Source organism: Chaetodon trifascialis, chromosome 14, assembly GCF_039877785.1.
Source record: "Chaetodon trifascialis isolate fChaTrf1 chromosome 14, fChaTrf1.hap1, whole genome shotgun sequence".
NCBI lineage: Eukaryota > Metazoa > Chordata > Actinopteri > Chaetodontiformes > Chaetodontidae > Chaetodon > Chaetodon trifascialis.
In genome coordinates this window covers 9,919,143-9,940,000 of record NC_092069.1, presented here as the reverse complement: position 1 = coordinate 9,940,000, position 20,858 = coordinate 9,919,143, and the positions used below count along the sequence as shown (strand labels likewise).

At 42.5% G+C, this 20,858-nt stretch overlaps 1 protein-coding gene across 7 annotated transcripts in view; it reads left to right on the top strand.

Moving 5' to 3' along the window:
- The window catches only part of LOC139342310 (apoptosis-stimulating of p53 protein 1-like), a 44,488-nt gene that overhangs the window by 4,802 nt on the left and 18,828 nt on the right, over positions 1 to 20,858 (top strand). For 5 of the 7 annotated variants that reach the window (XM_070979361.1, XM_070979359.1, XM_070979360.1 and 2 more), the window contains exons 2-4: positions 7,094 to 7,241; positions 9,280 to 9,387; positions 11,628 to 11,689. In XM_070979361.1, coding sequence (XP_070835462.1) covers positions 7,094 to 7,241; positions 9,280 to 9,387; positions 11,628 to 11,689 — 318 coding nt within the window. Of the gene's footprint in view, positions 1 to 7,093; positions 7,242 to 9,279; positions 9,388 to 11,627; positions 11,690 to 18,835; positions 19,077 to 20,858 lie in introns of those variants that run through there. The other 2 variants (XM_070979364.1, XM_070979362.1) reach the window with 1 other exon arrangement.

The following is a 20,858-nucleotide window of genomic DNA, read 5'->3' as shown; positions in this document are numbered from 1 at the left end:
TGTGGACACGCGGAGTGAAACACAGGACATACTGTTGAGAAAGGCTGTGTTCAGAGACTGCTTTTTATTTGTTAGCATTGTCGTCTGAATGAGGTTTTGTTATGTCTGGAAAAGGAACCTGGATGTTTTGGTCTGAGTCCATCTTAACATGTGTCCTTTCAGCTGATGAGCAGGATCTCATATCCATGTGACTTTTTCTCACACCTAAGGGAGTCTCACAGCCACTCTGGTCAGCTGACCTTATTTTCCTGTACAAAAAAACAAAAAAATGCTCTAAATGTAAATGTTTTTTCAATCTTGTAATCGGTTGGGAAATTGTATTTATATATTTTTATTCCTGTACTTTTACTGTTAACAGTCAATGTGAATGTGTGTGTGTGTGTGTGTGTGTGTGTGCGAGAGAGAGAGAGAGAGAGAGAGAGAGAATCTTGACTATCTCTGTTGCACTGTGTGCTTGTATTGTCTGCAGTGGGTGGAAGTGCTGTACTGTAGTTTAGAAGAACTTGGAAGAACATTTTGTTTATAAAAATTCCAGCTCCTGTGGTCACACACACACACACACACACACACACACACACACACACACACACACACACACACACACACACACACACACAGACGAAGTAGCACTCCTTCCTCTTAGTTCTATCATTTATAACGAAACACTGCTTCTTTGCTAATAAACTTTAGAGCTGCTGTCTTGATATTAATCTAATGTTAATTGTTACCTCGCCCTATAAAGTCTGACATCGTTCAAAACTCCTGTTTTTTACGTTCAATTCGTTCTGATTCGTGATGTGCTTCAGGTAAATGGTCATAGTTTAGTATGATGTCTCCAGGCAGCAGTTTCAAAGGATTGTGGGACAGAAATATCAGTCAGATGCACCGTGACCACTAATCTGTGACTGCTGATTTAAGAGGTCAAGAGCGAAGGGAAGAGGAAAGAAGAGAGATTAGGTTTGCATCTCATTGTTGGTGCATTGAATGTTTTTAGTCGTATTCACGTAATGACAACAGTCATACACTGAATAACATGCCGTCTGGTTCACCTCTCGTGTCCGTCTGCCCTGCACTGTCCACTGATTTCCTGTCAGTTCTAATAGATGCAATAGATACAGTGTTGTGAGCACATGCACCAAACATGTGACCGTGTGTGTGTGTGTGTGTGTGTGTGTGTGTGTGTGTGTGTGTGTGTGAGAGAGAGAGACAGGGAGACAGCTTTTCTGCCAATGCACCTTCTGTGTCCCTTCTGTGTGTGTGTGTGTGTTTCAGTGTGTGCAGAGTGCAGTCATGCTGCAGTATATCAGTGTAGCCTCTGTAATCTCTCCCTCCAGCATGGCCACCGCTGCTGCTTCTGGACAGCTTCACTCACACCACAGTACGCAGCCAGCACATAATATATTTAGCTAATATTAATGCCGATATCTAATATATGAAGAAGGAATGGGTTCAAGATTATTTTTAGGCGCATTCCTCAAGTCCACACTCACTGCTGGTGGCCGTGTCTGTCATTCAGCATAGTATCGAGGCTTTTTCTTGTTGTCTTACAGCAATTATCTGTGAATATTAACGAATAATTGATTTTTTTTTCTCATTGAAACAATAACTTTGAAGTGCACAATAGGGCAAGAAAAGTGCAGTTAAAGATAAACAGAATTTCTGCTTATTGTTTCCTACTCATCAGACATAATTATGATATCTGCATTCAAATTAAAAGCTCACATATGATTAGTTCATAAGTCAAAATTAAACAAACTATCTTAATATGTTTCAGTGTTGTGCCATTAAGGATTTTGTAAGTGAAGGTCTGGTCTTGACCCTAAGTGACCTGGCCGGCTCCAGCTCTGCTGGACTCAGAGCTAAAAAAAAAAGTTTTGGCATCGGAACGTCTGGGACTTTTTTAAAGACTGCTCAATTCAGTTGTCACATGCTCAAACTGAACGAGAAGTTAGTGGTGTAATAATCCACTGATCTGACCGTGTGTAGACTATTAACTGGAAAACTCAAATGTGGATGTTTGATGTCAGGCAAGAAAGTTTGAAGGGACATTTTAGAATTCATGAGTTAAACATTTTTCTAAAAAAGTGTTTATGTGATTCCAATTAGATTTGGACAAGCTGCTGTCATTGCAGCTGCAGATATGATCAGCGACAAGTATAAATACGAAGTATGGCTATATATTTTAGCAGGAAAACAGAGTTTACAAAGTAAGATAAATATACCATACTGTTGAAAAATGTAAAGAAAAACAATGATTTACAAATCTTTTTGGGCCTATATTCAGATATTTCATCTTATAATTACTAAACGTCATTGATTTTTGTAAATATTTGCCAAGGTACCCTTCAGGCGGAGCTGTATTAAAAACCAACATGATTGTATAAAAGATCTCACTGCATGGGCTGAGTTTGCCTGCATGCAGTCCAGATCTGTCCCCTGCTGAAAATGTGTGGTGCATTATGATATATGTCAACAGAGATGTCTATCAGGCAAGGATTTCACCCTCAAAACTTTCTAAACTGGTACATGAGGCCTGCTGAGAATTACATTACAGCCTCAAATGATTTTTATGGTCACACCTCTGACTGAATCAATCTAACAATAGAAATAGAAGCACCTCATCGTCTCAGAGGTGGACGGTGTTGACTGGACCGCATCAGGTTTAATACAAAACAATACCTGGTCAATATCATGGTCCACTCCCACTAACAGGCATGAAAAGTGTCCAGTCTTTCTTATCTCCCATCATCCTCTCCTCCTCACCCTCTCTCCCTCCCCTCATATTTACTGAAAGCCGACTCCCTCCCTCCCCTCCTCTCTCACACACACTCTTATAGTTGTATTTCCTACCCCTGGGGACACACACACTCTTGACATTCGCACATTTCAAACACACTCTCCCACAAAGGCACCACTTTCTCCATCAGGCACCGCTAATTATTGATTATCCCACACGCGCATGCACACACACGCACGCACACACACTTTTGTGTGTGTCTTCGGCCAGCACTTTTCCAATGAAGCGTTTCTTTGGGTTGGTGCTGGAGCGACTGCTGTTTCTGTCGAAGAACATCAAACTGAGTAAATGCAGCAAACAGAAGAAGAAGAAGAAGAAGAAGCTGAAAACCAGAAAAAGCAAACCAGCGGTGAGTGAGAGACAAACGCTTTATTCTCACTTCAGTGTATTTATATACATCAGGAAAAGACTGGTACTTGTATTAGCGTGGGTTGTGTTTCCCTCTGTAGGCGTACTTTCACCGACACATGTAATGTGTAGTGGAGGCATGGCGGGTTAGGAAAGCACACAGTTTGCTGTTGTTTAATATCAGACTGGAGCAGAGGGAATAAAGGCTGGACTCACAGTTCAGAGCGTGTCACCCTGCCTCCCTCAGCACCCTGGGCTGAAATGCCCAAGAGCAACTAATAAAATGAGCATTGATGTGTTTTTGCAGTAGACTAACAGGAAGCACGAGGCTGTTTGTCACTCTTGTCTCACTATCTGACTATCTGTCTCTAATGCCTAAAATAGCCAGAGTCACTCCATTCAGCACCAGGGGCAATTTAGGAACCACAACTCAATCTGCCTGCGTGTGTGTGTGTGTGTATTCTGTTCACTGACACACAGAATGAAGTCGTCCTTCCTGTGAGTTCATCTGGTGTTTCACATCACATGCTGTACACGTCTGTCTTTTTTGACAGGCTTGTCAACAATCAGCAGCTCAGTGCTACTGATGAAACACCCTTTGATTGCTTTTGTTTGATATCTTCTACGATTCTTCTTTTTATGCATACATACAGCAGATATGGACATGTTCAGCCTTATTATAGTTCTACGCACATAACGGAACACTTATTTGCTGGTAATGGTAGAGTACACATCAAACCACAGCATACAGTTTGCTGCTTTGGTTTATCTGGCCTGGTTTTGACCTATATAGTCTGGTCTATCTATGGAGGGTTTTCCAATGATATGTTGTAATCTACACTCTAGCGGCCATATTGGAAGTCCACGGAGGGGTTTTTAAACAGCCACTCAGACAATTCAAAATGACTGCTGTGTGAAAAAGACTCATGTACATGGTTAATCAACATGTCTTTGATAGGAAACTCGCCATTTCTGTCTAGAAAGTGTTGCCTTCATAGTATACCAGGTGCACAATATTATTGAACAACCTATCAGAGTCATAGTTTGAAGTAAGTCATTTGAGCCAAACCCCTTTCCTGATTGCAGGAGTGGAAACGACAAACCGACTTGTGTCCTTGAGCAGGATTCTGAACCCTGAAATGCTCCCAATAATAAGCCTTGTGCCTCGCATGGTAGCTCAGCTGCTTTTGATGTGTGAGCGTGCGTGTGCACGGTTGAGTGAGAGACAAAATGTCAAGTGCTTTGGGTAAAGGGCTTTATAAAGGCAGTCCATTTACCAGTCAAATGAGAGAAGTCACAAAGTGTCCAGTTCAGTGGTTTGATTCATTGCTCTTTTCCGTTGATGTGGTTCTGTTGGCTACATTGATCGCTTCTCTCCAGTGCATAAATCTTGTGGCTTTGCATGTTCCAGATAATAAAACCATAGTAGTGTTGGTGTTTGTTTTTTTCCGCCTTCCTTAGTTGCTGTTGCTACACCAAGCTTTCCACTCTTGCCCTGCACATATGGAGTTTACAGTCCCAGAGTGACATATCCACAGACAGTGGACGTGTTGGTCCTGAACGGGGTTTTTTCTGCTGTAACCGGACATCCCATGTAGAAAGCTAATACCTTGCCGATTGCCTTTGGACATCATGGTTGGACACTATTTTAGGTAGTGAGCTAGTTAGCCAGAGAATCTAACATTTGCAGCTTTTGTTGGAGCTGATTAAGACAGTAATTCCTCACACTTGCTCTTTTTGAAAGACTACAAAAAATGCATACATACACACCACATCACCATGTAGAGGAATACAAAGCTTGACAGGACTGGGAAGCATAGTCACACTTACTAAGCTGTGATTGGACAGTTGCTGTTCAGAGGAGGGTTTTTAGCAAAGTGTCATTTCTATCCACTATGTTTAACACAGCTGTTTGGTAGAAGCTTAACATAAGTCACAAAAATGAGTTTTTCTTTTGAGGTTAGAATGCCGAGTGCTACTTTTGTGCTGAGGAAGCAGAGAACAGGCTCTTGTGTTGGGGGAAATGATAAATGATTTCTTAATTTTACTGAATGAAGTTACACACGTGACAACAATCTGTCTTATTATTTAGTTTCTCCTTATAATGGAACAACTGATACTGCAGTTTCCCTCCATGCTGCTTCCAGATATTAGACCTTTTGTGGCACAACTGCACAGCAAGTTCTCAGCCATACCACCGCATTCATAGTACCTACTTTAGATACAGGTTTTAGGGAATTATGAATATTTCGTTGATTGGAAAACCACTCTGAATGATTTAATTATATAAAAGACAACTTTCATCTCTGTCGACAGTCCTTCAGTGTGACAATTGCTGTTTTCACCATTTGAAACAGAAACATTAAAGCCCTTGTGAGGCCACGATTAGCCTACTTTAAATGGTTTGTGGACTAGTAAAACCCCTGTGTTTGCGTGTGTGTGTGCGCGTGTGTGTGTTTGTAGCTGTGTGTTTGTGTGTCTAATCCAAGCTTTAGAGAATGTGTCCGTGCTCAGTCTGTCTGCATGCAACCAGAGATTACTTCACATGATCTGGGACAGGTGTATAGAATACTGTGGATTAGTGTACAGTATGCATTTTGAGTGTGCGTCTGTGTGTGTGGATGACAGACAATCTAATGTGTGTGTGTGTATAAGAGAGAGAGAGAGAGAAGGCGACATTGAGATTAAAAGTGTATCTGTATCTGTGTGTGTGTGCGTGTGCTTCGGTTAGTCTGTGTGTTCCTATCCCAGATTACCCTAAATTTATCTTTCAACTGCCGACTGACTATCTGACATGACATCACCAGCGACATTGCCAGTGACATCACTGACGGTAACACAGGATGTCCTTTTCTGATTGCTATTTTAATCTTCTGGCCGCAGATTTTGGAGGATTTGATAACAAAATGATTTCAGAGGGGATCATTACTGCTCGGCTGATACTCTGAAGCCAGGCATTGGTTTTTCAGATACGGCGTGTTAAAACCAAACCGAAAGCTTTATCAAAGTAATGTTTGGCAGTATTGTACTATAATTTACTATGTTAGTCTAAACTAAACTAACTACAGACTTGGATAAAATTGAATTCAGAACATTTCTGATTAAATATGGGGAGATAAGATCAACTAAATTGGGATATTATTCCATTTAAATTAGGTTAAACCTTTGTGCTGAGCCCAGAGGGAATCGTACGTGTGTGTGTCTGTGTATGGACAAGCCGTTATCGATAGGTAATTAAAGCTGTGATCAATGTGCTGTTAGGTCAGATGGACGACTGGATCGTGTCACAAGCCGCTGTTGTCGGTAAAGTCTGCTTCTTTTCCCTTGCTAGAGATCCCAGTGGCCTTCTTATCACTTCACATTAACATGTGTTGTATCTTGAAAGCTTTAAGATTTAATTAGATTACATTCACATCTGCAGCTCAGCTCTCAGTGTTGTTATCTGTGCCAAGTTGCCTCAAACCTGCTCTACTGATTGGATTTTATGCTGTTTCTGTTGGAGACATACAGACTGTTTCTTGTGTATCTAAGTGTCACTGTTTACAGAGGTGGTTGATTTGAGCTGATCTTCATTGTTTTCACCTGGATCTTCCACTCAGGATAAATGTAATCACTCTGATTGGCCAGGCTGCTTCTTATTGCTCAGATTGGAACAGGACTAAGATGATGGAAATGGTTTTCGTCTTTTTTTAATGGGATATGGAAACACCTTGTTCCAATAAGTTCAGACATTTAAGTCATATGACTCATCAGCTGTTTCCGGAAGAAGAAGAAGAAGAAGAAGAAGAAGAAGAAGAAGAAGAAGAAGAAGCTGTTGTGAAACCATGCTATTGATTGATTGATTAGTTAGCTAGTCATATCTGGTCCCGTCCATTGTGTCCATATTCCTGAAATGGTCAGGTGCTAGTTGTTTTATAACATTTAACACATTTGTTTCTATGGTTACAGGTGATCCTGACGGTTTACCTCAATGACACCCAGCAGATGCTAACTGAGGTCCCAGTTACTCCGGCAACCAGGGTGACTGACGTGGTCGAATACTGTAAAGAAGCTGGCGAGGGGGAGTGCCACCTCGCAGAAGTATGGAATGGACATGGTGAGTCCATCCACCCACCCATCCATCGACGTACAGTGTATAAGATCTGCAAAATTACATTCTAAACTTGCTTAAAACGGGCGGCACGGTAGTGTGCGTGCCTTGTAGCAAGGAGGTCGCCGGTTCGATTCCCGGATTGATCCCCGGGTCAGGCGCGGCCTTTCTGTGTGAAGTTTGCATGTTCTTCCCGTGCATGCATGGGTTCTCTCCGGGCACTCCGGGTTCCTCCCACAGACCAAAAACATGCTCATTAGGTTAATTAGTGACTCTAAGATTGTCCTTAGGTGTGAGTGTGAGTGTGAATGGTTGTATGTCATATGAATGTTGTATGTTGCCCTGCAATCGACTGGTGACCGGTTCAGGGTGTACCCCGCCTTTCACCCAGTGACAGCTGGGATGGGCTTCAGCCCCCCCGCAACCCTGAAAGGGATAGTCAGGTATAGACAATGGATGGATGGATGGAACTTGCTTAAAACAATTAATACAAGATGCAGATATTACAAACCACACATTTGTCCATGAGCATCCACCTTCTAGCATCAGCTTTCCGCACCATCAACAGACTGTAACACACACACACACACAGATGGTGGTGAGTGTCAGTCATAATAAATCCACATACTCCTTTCTAATTATTAATATTATTATTGTTGTTGTTCTATTTTCTTAGTAGCCAGACATGTATTTGTATGCGCACAGGCACACACACACACGTAATTCACCACTGTGTCCTTTACTAATATAATTACTATGGACACCCCCCCTTTTACAGTCCTTTGAGTATTAGACTATTTACATGATTAGAATCTGGAATTATATGGCAGGATAATCTCAGCGTGGCTCCGGCCCACATTGTGTCATTTGAGCCTGTAAATTGTAAACAGAGTCAGACCTATATCACAGCTACAGCTTGTGGAATCAATAGCGCTAAGTGCCTGCTGTTTACTGTATGCCATTATGAACCTGAATAGACCAGTCCATCACATGCAGACACCGACAGCTACCGTGTCCATTAAAGCCTGGCCTATATCTATTCAGTCATAGCTGTTGCAGCACATAACCACACAGAGTGTTTGTGTAGCGCTGTGGTTTGTGGCCGGTCAGACAGGCTATAAATGGCTCTGATACTGTACTGTTTCTTAGAGGGTGACACAGTCAGGCAGCACATAATAAATGGTGTTGTGTCAAAATGTTGCTGTGTGACAAGAGGCCATGCCTAAGGCCGCAAGTGGCCTCACGACTGGTGTGTGTGGCCACTAAGCCACTGCCTACGTGTGTGTATTATTAGATATGGATTGATGTACTTTGCTGTGAGAATGCTGTTGCTGGGGTTTTTGGAAAAAATAGAGTTCACGGACATTTCCTTATTTTCAATTTTCCTGCTTTAAGCATATCAACCTGTAAATATTCACAGTGTGACAGTCGTCAGTCTTTGCTTTAAAAGACGTCATTTCAACCATAGCAAGTGAGCAGGGCTTCCCCCGCCTTGCTTATATTAAGAAAAGGCTTTGAGGTGTTTAATCAACCACTAATTTCCCCTTTAAGTAGCTTTAAAGCTGTAGTATGATGTTACACTGAGAGAAATATTCAAACACAAGACTCCATGTCTGTTAGGCCTTCATCAGTCCATCACATGAAAAGATCCTGCTTGTCTTGTGCATCCTTTTGCACACATTTTCACAAATCTAGGCTTGACATATTTGGCATCTTTTGGAACTTTGAGATCTGCAATTTAACATGTGAATCTGCGGGTTGGATCAATATTTGGCTGCACAGCATGAGTGTGTAATGACTGACCTCCTGGCAGGACAGTCGGAGTTAATCATAAGAAATATAATATAATTGAATATGAAAAATATGTATTACAGAAATATGAGAGTAAAGCCATCAAAAGGAGGTGAACATGATAGTGAGATCATTAGATAAACGCTAATGTAAGTAGTGCTAATTGATTTGAATGGCTTCTGTGGACGAATCACTGTCAGCCTCACTCTCTCACAGCCTGTCTAACATCTTCTCGCCGTCTGTCTCTCCTCAGAGCGAGTTCTCCCTCCGGAGTTGTTATTGTTGGATCTTCTCCAGCAGTGGGGAGCCAGGAGGCCAGAGGTCAGCTTCTACCTCAGACACTGCCCCTCCTGGATGCAAGGTACAGCAAAACAAGCACACACACACCACACTCGGTCCATCCAAGCTTCCTTTAGGACTCTGAACATGAACTTCCGACAGCTTTCAAATATATTGCTTTTTTTTTTTTCAGAATTTGGCTCACATGCAGACAACACACAAACACAGGGAGTCAGCGGTGTGTGTGAGGTTAAAAGGAGAGTTCAGGGGCTTGGCCAGTAATTAGCCAGATAAGATGATTAGAGTTACATAACGTGGACATGGCAAACATGAAGGGGAGGGCGGGCGGGCAGAGAAAAGGTTTGGTCTGCTGCAGAAATGTCAGACGAGCTTCTGCCAAAATAGTTGTGCACAACGCTCAGTGCTTTCCAACAGCAGGGTGGCTGCTGGAGCACCGGTGTGTTTTTGTGTCTGTGCGCGCTCTCTGCAGGGACAGGACGACCTCACCACCTGCTGGTGCCTTCCCTTCTCTCCCACCGTCATTAAAAATATAATTATCATTCATTAAAATCTCATTATTATCACATGCCTGTGAAGTGTATTCTGAATAATAAATTAGTCAGAATGCTTTTTTTTAGACATATGTATATTTTCAGCTTGTCTGAGTCATAGAGGCAATTAAGGTTTTCCCATGTGTGTTTTGACTGTTTATTATATCTAAGCGTCAGTATCTGTATCTGTACTGTTTATGCTGCACCTGTTCTCATTCCTGTCAAATGCTCTGTCAGCAGTGAGCAGGTTTTAGTTTCTCTCCTTGTCGTTTTCCACCCAGTCACAGCTCACATGCCAGCAGATCTGTCATAGGTTTAGGAGCAGCAGGGTATTGATCTAGAGTGAGATAAGAAAGAGCAGCAGTTTGTTTGGCCGCCTGATGTTGAGAGAACAGCCTGCTGTTCCCCTGGTCCCCCTGTGTCCAGAGCTGGACTGTATAGGTGCAGTGTGGATAGGAATGATTGACGTCCAACATTGCATTTGAATTTAGAGGCAGCTGCATCATCAGTGCAGCTGAGAGACTGACTCCTTGATGCCCCCCTGCAGTTTGCTGCCAACTTGTGTTTGGCTCTTCTCCTTCTGTCATAAAACAGCTTCTTAAAGCAGCCGACAGCGCTCCACGGATCAGAGCAACATATTACCCTAATGTAGTATCTCCTACCAGGCTAATTTAACATCATCTGCCCTCTGCGGCTTATTGAAGGTGCCCATTTGAGTTTGCACCTCCCACTCAAGGACGTCGCCTTCCTGTCTGGAGCTCACACACTTTCCTACCTCACTAAGTAATCAACCCTGTAATAGAAAGTGAAATGTTTTTATTGGGATGGAACAGAGCTAATTAATTAGTCATAAATGAATTCACACCCACCACAGCTAATGATGTATTTCTCCCTGCATCCATAAATTACTGTTGATTATCAACAAGCTATTTTAAGTGTCCTAGCGTGACATCTTCTCTGTTAAGTCTAGTAATTACATAGCTGCTCAATTGAATGTAATTACTGTTTTAAGTTCTCTATTGGTTGAAAGATACTATTTTATCTGCTCAGCTGAATGTTAAGAACTGCTCTATTGACTGGAGGTGAGACTTGGAGCTGGCTGGGATTAACCCAGATTGAACCTGTCTGGTCTAAGTAGAATTAAAACCAATGATGCTATTTATAGATTATATACAGAGAGATAGATGGAGCTCAGTACAGATAAGAAGAGGGGGGATTCCATGTTTTTCACATATAATTCAGTGTGTTTTAGCTTCATCCAAATGGCATTTCTTTTCAATTTTCTTCAAGATGTTTCTGATCTTGTATTAGAAGCATATAGCTGTACATGTAGCCTGTGCAGAATCAGTCTTATTGCAACACCTTCTGCTCTGCATCGGTGCTGCTACAGCAGGCAAGCTGCCAACAACATCTTCTGCATCCTTAGTAGGAATAAGACAGACTGAATGTAAATAAGGTCAGAGGGAACAAGGACACAAACATAATAACACGCAAACTTTTAACACCAGAATACATTGTAGAATACTGAAAGAAGAACACTGATCCATGTGAATTCTCACACCCAAAAGCCAATATTCCCCGTTCATTTATCTTTGAGATAAGGCACACACACATACACACACAAGGTTGAATGGTTAATTAAGGCCGAGGCTCACTCTCTCTCTTTCTGTGTGTGTGTGTGTCAGTCACAGCAGTCACCCCTGTCCATTCCTTTTTTATTTTATTTCAATGTCTCTGCTCAGATGTCTTTTCATTATTCATTTATATGCAGGAAGTCAGCAGCCTTTGGAGCAGAGCTGGACCACAGAAGCAACAGAGAGTGCTAATGACAGGGTAGGTGGACACACACACACACACACACACACACACACACACACACAGGAGCTGCGCTGGGCTGGGCTGAGGGTACAGGACAGGCTGTGTTTTGCATCTCTAATTAGCTCAATCTCAACATCGAGAATCTATTGTGCATATAAATGTCTGCACTTCACACATAATGATATTGTTTAAAGCTTCACTCTGTGTCTGACACTGGTAGCATATGTGTATGGTCATGGTAAAGGCCTGAATGTGAATTTAAGAGCATTAGAGATCATATTTAAGATTGTTGTGTCCCTAAACCCTCACATTCAGAATAGCAGCCTTCCAAAACCAATATTAATCAAACCCTTTGTTCGACCCTTTTAGATATTAAACCCATTCCCTTAAAGCCTGTAAATAATCTGAAGAAGAAAAGCTTGACATTTTGGGAAATACACTTATTTGATTTCTTTGTGGGATTTAGTGAGATGATCAACAGCACTTTCATACCTGTCTTAAATGTGAAGCCACAGCGAGGAGATGCTTTGCTTAGCTTAGCATAAAGCACTGGGAGAAACAACCAGCCTGATTCAGTTCAAACATAAAAAAATCAAAGTAACTCCCTGTAAAATCCTTGACAGTCAAGATTTAACTTGTTCATTAGTGAGCTTTAGAGGTGCTGATAGCTTGATTTTCTCATTGGACAGGGACATGCTAGCTGTTTCCCCATTTTGTAGATGTACAGAGCTCATGAAGACATACTAATGAATATTCTATTCATTCGCTGCCATATTCTGCCAAAAGATCCCCATAAATCCTACACAAACTGATCCTTTCATTTAGGCAAGGCAAATTAAACATTAAACACTTTGGTGCGTGTGTGTGAGCATTTCCGTATGTACACTTTAATGCATCTGCATGTTAGTGTGTATGCATTTGTCTGTGTGTGTAGTCTAGCAGATTAGCCCACGGATTAGTGACAGTGGTGATTCTACCAGTAACAGCCATGTGAAAATACACACACACAGAGTATGTACTCTATACATACAGTGTAATTACTGTATGTATTTTAATAGCAGGAGATAAAAAGAGATAAAATGGGAATTAGCCTTTTGTCACTCGCCTGACTAATTGCCGTTAGCTCACCATGTTTTGTTTTGCTGCCTTGCTTTATCCTGTTATCTTACCTCCAAAATATTGAGTCATATAGTAAAAAGAGCAGCTGAGCTCACAGCAGCAGCTTTTTATTCGTCACTAACAGCTATTTTCAGTCGTATCGTCTATTGTATTTAAGTCCAGGCGAAACACTTGCTTTGTACGTGTTGGTTAGGCCTCGGTAAGCCAGTCACCAACCATGTTTTTGTGTGTGAAAGTATGTGCGTGTCCGTGTTGGTCAGTCTGCTGGTTAGTCAGCCAGTGTGTGAATGTGTGTGTGCGTGCATGTGTTGGTCAGTCAGTGAAGGTAGGATTAGCTCGGTCCCATGACATAACCAGGCTAAGAGGATTGTTAGCTAGCCAAACAGCTCCTCCTCCTCCCTCTTCTCTTCCTCTCACCTTGCGCACTCCTTCACAGTTGTCTTGTGGTATCCGTATCTCCAAGTATCCTTTCTTCGTCCCCTGCCTTTTACATTTCAAGCAAAAACAGAGAGTTCAAGGGAAGACAGGAGCGTGGGGGTGAGTTCTGGGTATGTCTCTTCTCTGTGGATGTGTATGTGTATGTGTGTGTGTGTGTCTGTGTGTGTGTCAGAACATGCAAGCGACGGTGTCTGTTTGAAGCTCAAGAAGCAGATCTTCCCCTCACATCAGCTTGTCATACATAATAGAACAATGGAAAAAAAAATAGGAGTTAATGTAGAGGTGACTTTGAATTGTGTTTATATGTGTGTGTGTGTGTGTGTGGGTGGATGGGTGTGTGTGCTTTACTTTCTTTTCCCTTTAAGTTTCTGAAAGTTGTCTTGTTTGTTCAAAATCAAAACTACAATTCTCTCTCTCTCTCTCTCTCTCTCTCTCTCTCTCTCTCTCTCTCTCTCTCTCTCTCTCTCTCTCTCTCTCTCTCACACTCTCTCTCTCTCTCTCTCTCTCTCTCTCTCTCTCACACACACACACACACACACACACACAGATTCAAACACACAAACTGCTTAACAAGCAGTTTGTCTCTGTGTCATGTGTCAGGGTGGGACTGTTGGCCATGTGTTTCTGTGTGTGTGTGTGTGTGTGTGTGTGTGTGTGTGTGTGTGTGTGTCTGTGTGTGTGTGTCAGAGAATCAGAGCACAGTGTGTGTGTCAGTCAGTGTGGGTTACGTCCTGTGAAAACTGCATGCTATGTGCAGGCAAGGTGTGGCTTCTGTGGCCATGTGTGTTTGGCCCTGACAGTATTATTTTGTCTATGTGTGTGTGTGTGTGTGTGTGTGTGTGTGTGTGTGTGTGTGTGTGTGTGTGTGTGTGTGTGTGTGTGTGTGTGTGTGTGTTACTTAGGGATGTAGATGCAAGGCTCCAAGTCAGGGTGTGACTCTGGGCTCTCTATAATCATATCCAGAAGCTCTCACTTACACACACACACTCACACCAGATGATGTTTCCTCCCACAGAATGATGTAAACATGACAGTGCTGACAGTTGTGTGAGAGAAACAAAGATATTTTTTTTGTATACATGAGTTTTTGATTTGTTATTCACCACTGATCTCTCACTGACTTCTGTCATTACTCACTGCAGCAAAATGTAATTTCAATATGACTCAAATGACTCTGCAGAAATTCAGGATAAGTCTGTTTTCCCCTTCTGGCTTTAAACAGGAAATCAGACTGTGTTGATGTGATTCTTTTACTTAAAAAGTAAAGCAGGGTATTTTCACTGAGGCCTAAGGAGTAGCAGTGTTGGTCGGTCGGTTGGTAAATCTACTATTGTTCTTCAGAGCAAAACATCTTTGTGAGATGCGCGTGAATATTGGGAGCAGACGAAGAACCTATCAGCATGAGGAGTTATTTTTGTCTCTTTACCTTCACATATTGTAAAAGTAATTGAAGGAAAATGTTCAATTTACCAAGAAGGAAACCTCAGAGTGCATAATTAGCAATTAGCATCCAGTGACCTGGTCAGAGCCCCGCTGCTTTTAATGAGGTGGTGGATAGATTTGCACAGAAACTTGTGAAGATGAAATGCTGGTTGTGTAGTTTGCTGTGTGTTTCTAGATGAAGAGTGCAGAAGCTGATGGAGCCGTTCATTACATTGTTACGCTTGTGGGTGTGCAGAGTCTGCTTGAATTTCTGCATTAACATAACACACCTGACATGTATGTAGTGTTAATGGTACAGAGTAGGAAGTTTACATATAGGCCCACTAACATTACAAAGTTAGCGTTGTGTTGGAAGTTAGCATATTGCTCAGAGTGCTGTTGCACACCCTCACAGAGCTGCTAGCTAGCATGACTGTCCACTGCAAGCCTTGCTTTATGACTTCCTATCCAAACATGGCTTTATCCTATCAGTGGAAATCTACAAGCTGAAAAAACCATAACAAGGTGACGTGGGGGCGTGTAGAGTTTGGATGGCTGCATATCTTTACTGTAATATTATGGCAGAATTTTACATAGTTCTTATGTTCCTTTGCAGACAGTGTAGAGGAGCTGCTGTCCTCTGCTGTGTGTCCCCTGACAGGGACCATCACACGTTTTGAGTTAACGCACACACACACACACATACACACACTTAACTGAGTCTGTTGATCCAACTGAGTGTAATTCTACCCCATCCAGCTGTATGTAAGAACGCTGCTGAGAGATATATTAAGAAGTCAGGTGTGTCTTTCTGTGTGTGTTTATGTGCTCTTGACAAAACACACACATCAGGGGTCGTGTTGACATTAATCAAGATGAATATTTTCTCTGTATATCATCACTGGAAATGCCTTTGTGGGTCACATAGTCTTGGTTTATGGTCATCGGTGGACTTGAATCACAAGATGTGACTGAAGGTCACTTTGGTGCTGCTGTGATTTACCAAAAATATCACTTGTATTATTCAGACATCCAGAACATTTGAGTAGAAAACATTCACATTCAGACAATTGTTGGAAAGTCCCTGTTTGGATGACACATGAGCTGTGCTGTGTTGCTCCAGAACTTTAAGTTAAGTGAGTGTTCTTTAAAAGCAGCTGGTCGCGCTGTTCTTGCTCCTAAATGTTCACTGTTTTACCCGAGGACACCGTGTGGACACATGGATGTTGATGGACAAGCTGTCTGCGGTGGGGTTCAAAGATGTGCCCCCTCAGTCACAGACTGCTCTCTGTAACCAGCGGGCCACCCTGCTGTGTGATTGTTAGTCACTGGAGCAGTTCATATAACAGAGTACGGGTGAGGCTGCAGGAATGTCTGTGGGCTGTTATTGTAGATTAAGAGGACTATTTTTTCTGGAGGCGTACAGCAGATGGGAAGGGGATGGGTCTCATTACTGTTGGGACCTACTGTATGATCAGAACAACATGTGTATGTGTGTGTCTGCACTGGTATATGTGTGCATAACTCTGAGAACATACACACTGTTGGGAAACGTAATACTCGCGCACTGAGAAGGTCAAATATCCCCATGTGCTTCAGATTAGAAGTGTGATCGCAACATATGTGAAACTGCTGCAAAGACCAGAGAGCAGCAGCAACGTGAGACGGCTGTGGTTCCACTGCAGTTGTTCGAAATGGTTGTTGGTTAGCAAAATAACACCTTTGAAGTGACTTGAAAATCTAACACCAGTTAACTGGAATTACAGCGATATTCAGCGATAAAAGTACTTAAGAGGGCTTCTTAAAGCAAAGTCCACATGTGGTCCATGATAGCTGCCTGTCCATAGTGAACCCTCACAGTTAAACATTTTGTACTCTCTGGATGTGTGGCATCAGTCCCACTATGCTACAGGAGAGAGTTATGCCGCTCTGATGGGACTGAAAATTTGCAAACCAGTGCTGCCAGATCTGACTTCAACAAATAGCCCAATCAGAGCCTTGAACATGCCCCAGTTGTCATAAAAGTGGGACAATTTTTTTTGCTTCGGATAGGAGAGGAGTTTCTTTGTCCTTTGTATTCATGAAATAATCCTTTTTTTGAAGTGTAAAAGGGGATTTGATGATGTGCCATTACAAAAACAACACTATGCCTGCATCCAGACAGCACACTGTTATTGGGTATTGGCCCTGTGGTTATAAGAAGGAATTTGTCCCCTAAGGGGCCTCCATGATATTGATGATGGTCTGTGGCTGGAGAAGAATGAAGTTCAGAAGATGTGTGCCTCAGGTCTTCTGCTTTATTATAAGGCCAAAACCACTGTTACTGAAAAGCAAGTGATCCAAGGAAATCTCTCCTAAGTGTTAATGTTACAGGAAACACAAAACGAATGGACAAATGGAGGCTTTTACAAGGCTTTCATCACAGAATTATTACCTTGGAACCAAAAGAAGCAACTTTCAGCCTAGTTGAAATGAAATGAAATGACGCAAAGCTTTGCTGATCATCAGTCCTCTGCCAACCCAGTGCCCTGTCAATATCTTCCTATTCTTCTTCTTCTTGTTCCATTACATTAATGATATGAGACATACCGTGAAGTGAGTTGCGAGCCAAAAGCTAGAAAATAGCTGAAGCTGAATTGAATAAATAGGCTTCTTGGAAACATGATCATTAACACCAGACATTCTGATTGTGAATATGATCATATTTCATCACTCAGTCATCAACGTGATGCTTGTGTTTTCCTCATTTTAGTGCTGTCGGCCAAATAAATATTAGAGTGTCTGCAAAATCTGAATGTTTTCCCTTTAAAGTGCTGGCAACGGTCCCAAAATAATCTTAAAGCTGGGGATTTCAGTAGTTTTAATGAATATTAATGGTCCTTGGTGGTGTAAATGCTATATTAGGAGCCTGAGAAGAGTCCAAGTCTGAAGGTTTCAAACAGTTCTGCGCTCAAAACCTGCTGAATTTGACTGGAAATGTCATCCAATTTCAACAACAACCATAATAATAATAACACTAATCTGTTACATTCAGTTTTAAAAACTACAATGAACCGCTTTTAATAGCCCTGATCATAATTGCAGCTCTGTTTGCGAATGTCCAGCCAACACACACAAAGCCTACTCACACCCACAGATGCCTGCACCCAGAACAGCAGCACTGGCAGGAACTCTACTTTCATTACTGGACATGTGTGTGTGTGCGTGTGTGTCCATCTGAGTGAGACAGATGTGTGTCTGTTTTGCAGAGTGAAAGGGAAAATGGGTGACGCAGCAGTTAAGTCACATGTCACTGAATGTGCGTGCGTGTGTGCGTGTGTGTGTTGCAGAGACTGAAACAGAGAAAAAAGAGGAGGGCAATATGACACAACAGGAGTCAGCTGTTACTCTAGTGTGTGTGTGTGTGTGTGTGTGTGTGTGTGTGCATGTGTGTGTGTGCATGTGTGCGCGTGCACGTACATGCATGCTGTGTGTGTGTGTGTGTGTGTGTGTCGCTGGACGCGTCTGGGAGGAATGTGTGCCACAAGATCGCCATGCACGCTACCCCGGCCATTAATCTGCCTGCAGCATCATCATCATCATCGCCATCATCTTCCTCATAAGACACATCTGGAGTCGAAGGCGGAGGTTGATTGAGAGCAGCTAGTGCCCCATCAGGCTGTGGTGCAGTGATTTCCCTTCTGAGAGAAAGTGGGAGAAAGAAAGAGGGAGGGAGGCGTGAGGGGGAGAGAGGAAGAGAGAGAGAGAGGGGATGTCGCTGCAGCAAAAAGCCAGCTGCAGAGATGACAAGGAGTGAGAGAAAGAGAGATGAAGGAATGCAGATAGAGAAAGAGATGGGGATAAACAAAAGGATGGAGATACTGAAGGAGAGATGAAAGGTGGAAGAAGAGAAGGAGAAAGAGAACAGTACTGATACAGAAAAGAAAAGGGGAAAGAGGAGAGGAAAAAAGAAAGGGATGGAGGTGATGATTATCTCTCTGTCTTACTGCACCACTTCATAGGTGTTCATGTTTGTTTGCTGTTACAATTGAATGCAGTGTCACATCAGTGGGCTTCACACATCACATGAGAACACACCAATGCTGGAGAGAGAGTGTGTATGAGAGAGAGGAATAGGTGGGGGAGTGGAGGGAGCGTGGGCCGAGCGAGGGAGAGGGAGAGAGTGTCGTAAATCACAGCACATCGCCAGGCGGACGAGAGGGAAAGTTGTGATAAGGATCGCTCTCATTTCCCCCCTCCGAGCTTTTCTCTTTCAAGCCTCTGGCAACATTTTTCCAGCTGAAACCATAAAGGTCCGCTGTTTCTCTGAGGGGCTGTGAGGATGGAGTGGAATGAGGTGGATTTGGTGCAGGAATTTACTGTTGAAGGACAATGCAGCAAAATTAAAGTCCGCTCCTGCAGGATCACATGGGACAGCCTGCAGGTAAATACAGCACAGCGGGAGGCTGGTAGAAACTGCATGTCAATGTCAGCCGGGGGCTCAGAGCCGCGCGGTCCGCAGGATGTTGTACAGAGTGTTAACAGCGTGAGCAGCAAAATGCATGACAGCAGCGTTAAGTGCCAGGCGAACTGTTAACTTTTCAGCCGCTGTAGGATGCATGTCATCATCACAGCAGTGCCCAGAGGATATGAACTTCATCAACAGATAATCCCAGGACAACAACGTCACCCCATGGGCCACAGTGTTTTGACTGATGAGTGGTCTTTAGCCCAAGGCTTTTAAGACAAGTCGTTCAGAAAGTGTGTTGAAAAACCTTGTATCTGTAATATGTTGATGAGCAAGAGTCAGCGATTTGTGACCAGTAGAAGAAGCTCTCGTTCAGTGGAGGGTTTGACAAAATTCTGTTTGCTTACCCTTTTAATACATCTTTATGATGCGAGTATATGGAAGGAAAAGCGTGTCAGGATTTGAATCTTGATGCCTTTTTGCATAAAATCTGAATTAATGCGATTGACAAGATGATTTCAGGTTTTAAACATGTTTTTAGGCTTTGCAAATTCAGCCTGTCAAATTTTGTTATTATTTTCTTGTTTAATTTTATGCAAAATTTCAAATTTCCTGCTATAAAATCAGGCCTAGGGTCTTCCATGATGTCTGTACTGAGTATACGATTTACCAGAATTGCTGTGTGACGTAGTGCCATGAAACATTAGGCACTTGCGGGATCCGCCCACCCAAATGACGAACTGCAAGAACAGGTGTCCAGGGTGTCAAGTGGAAATGAAAGAGGCACCATTGTTCCTATTACGAGTCTGTGTAAAGTAGTTGTGTAATGTGGCTTTAAGGGAGTAAGTCAGACCACATGAAGAATGGTTTTCAAACTATTTTAATGCGATAAATCCAGTTAAAATTTGCGCATTACATATTCACTCATGGTTTATTTTCCCACTCACACTAAAATTCTAATTATTGTGGCCATTCTTTGCTTCCATACAAGTCCATCTGCACATGATTGTATTGTATTGTTTTCAATCAAGTTTTATGATGATGTTGAAGGAACCAGATTTCTGAAGGTTGTCCTTATAATGATCAGTGCCAGGAGTCCACGCTCTGATCTATGTATTAACCACTGCATCAGTGCTCTCAGATTCTAATCACACTGGTCTGGTCTCCTTTAAGGTGACAGCACTGGACCAGAGTGCATTAGCAGGAGGTCGGTTTGCATCTGCAGACTCTTCATATTCAAAATGAGGATCTGCAGAATCCCACAAGTCAGCAGTTAGCTAATGACATGTGGCAGCACTGACTGGAAAACCAGTGTAATGTGCATAATGTTATGGTCTAAAACATGATCCAGTCTGCATTATGGTGGAATACTGTGTGTCTGCATTGTGTTTTTAAGAATTATGTAAGTCAGCCTGAAGGCAGTGATGCTGTCCATAGCACAGCGTGGTTACCAGTGTCATTAATCACAGATACTGATATTTAGCGTTGAGCCAATGGTGCCAGAGTTAGAGCTTCCACTCCCTGAGTCACTATATGGATGGTGGTTTTAATTTCTCACTGATTTCATATCTAAGATTTGCCATAACCCTCAGGGTTCAGTTCAGGGTAATGGAGTTTTTCATCAGCTCCTCCCTGAGTCATGGCAGTAAAGTCTCCACTGAAATATGTGAAGACTTTTTCAGCGTTTACCCAAATTGACTGAAGCCTGCAATCCCCAGGCTTTTTGAGACAATTTCTCTCTCTTCTCAGAAATTGAGC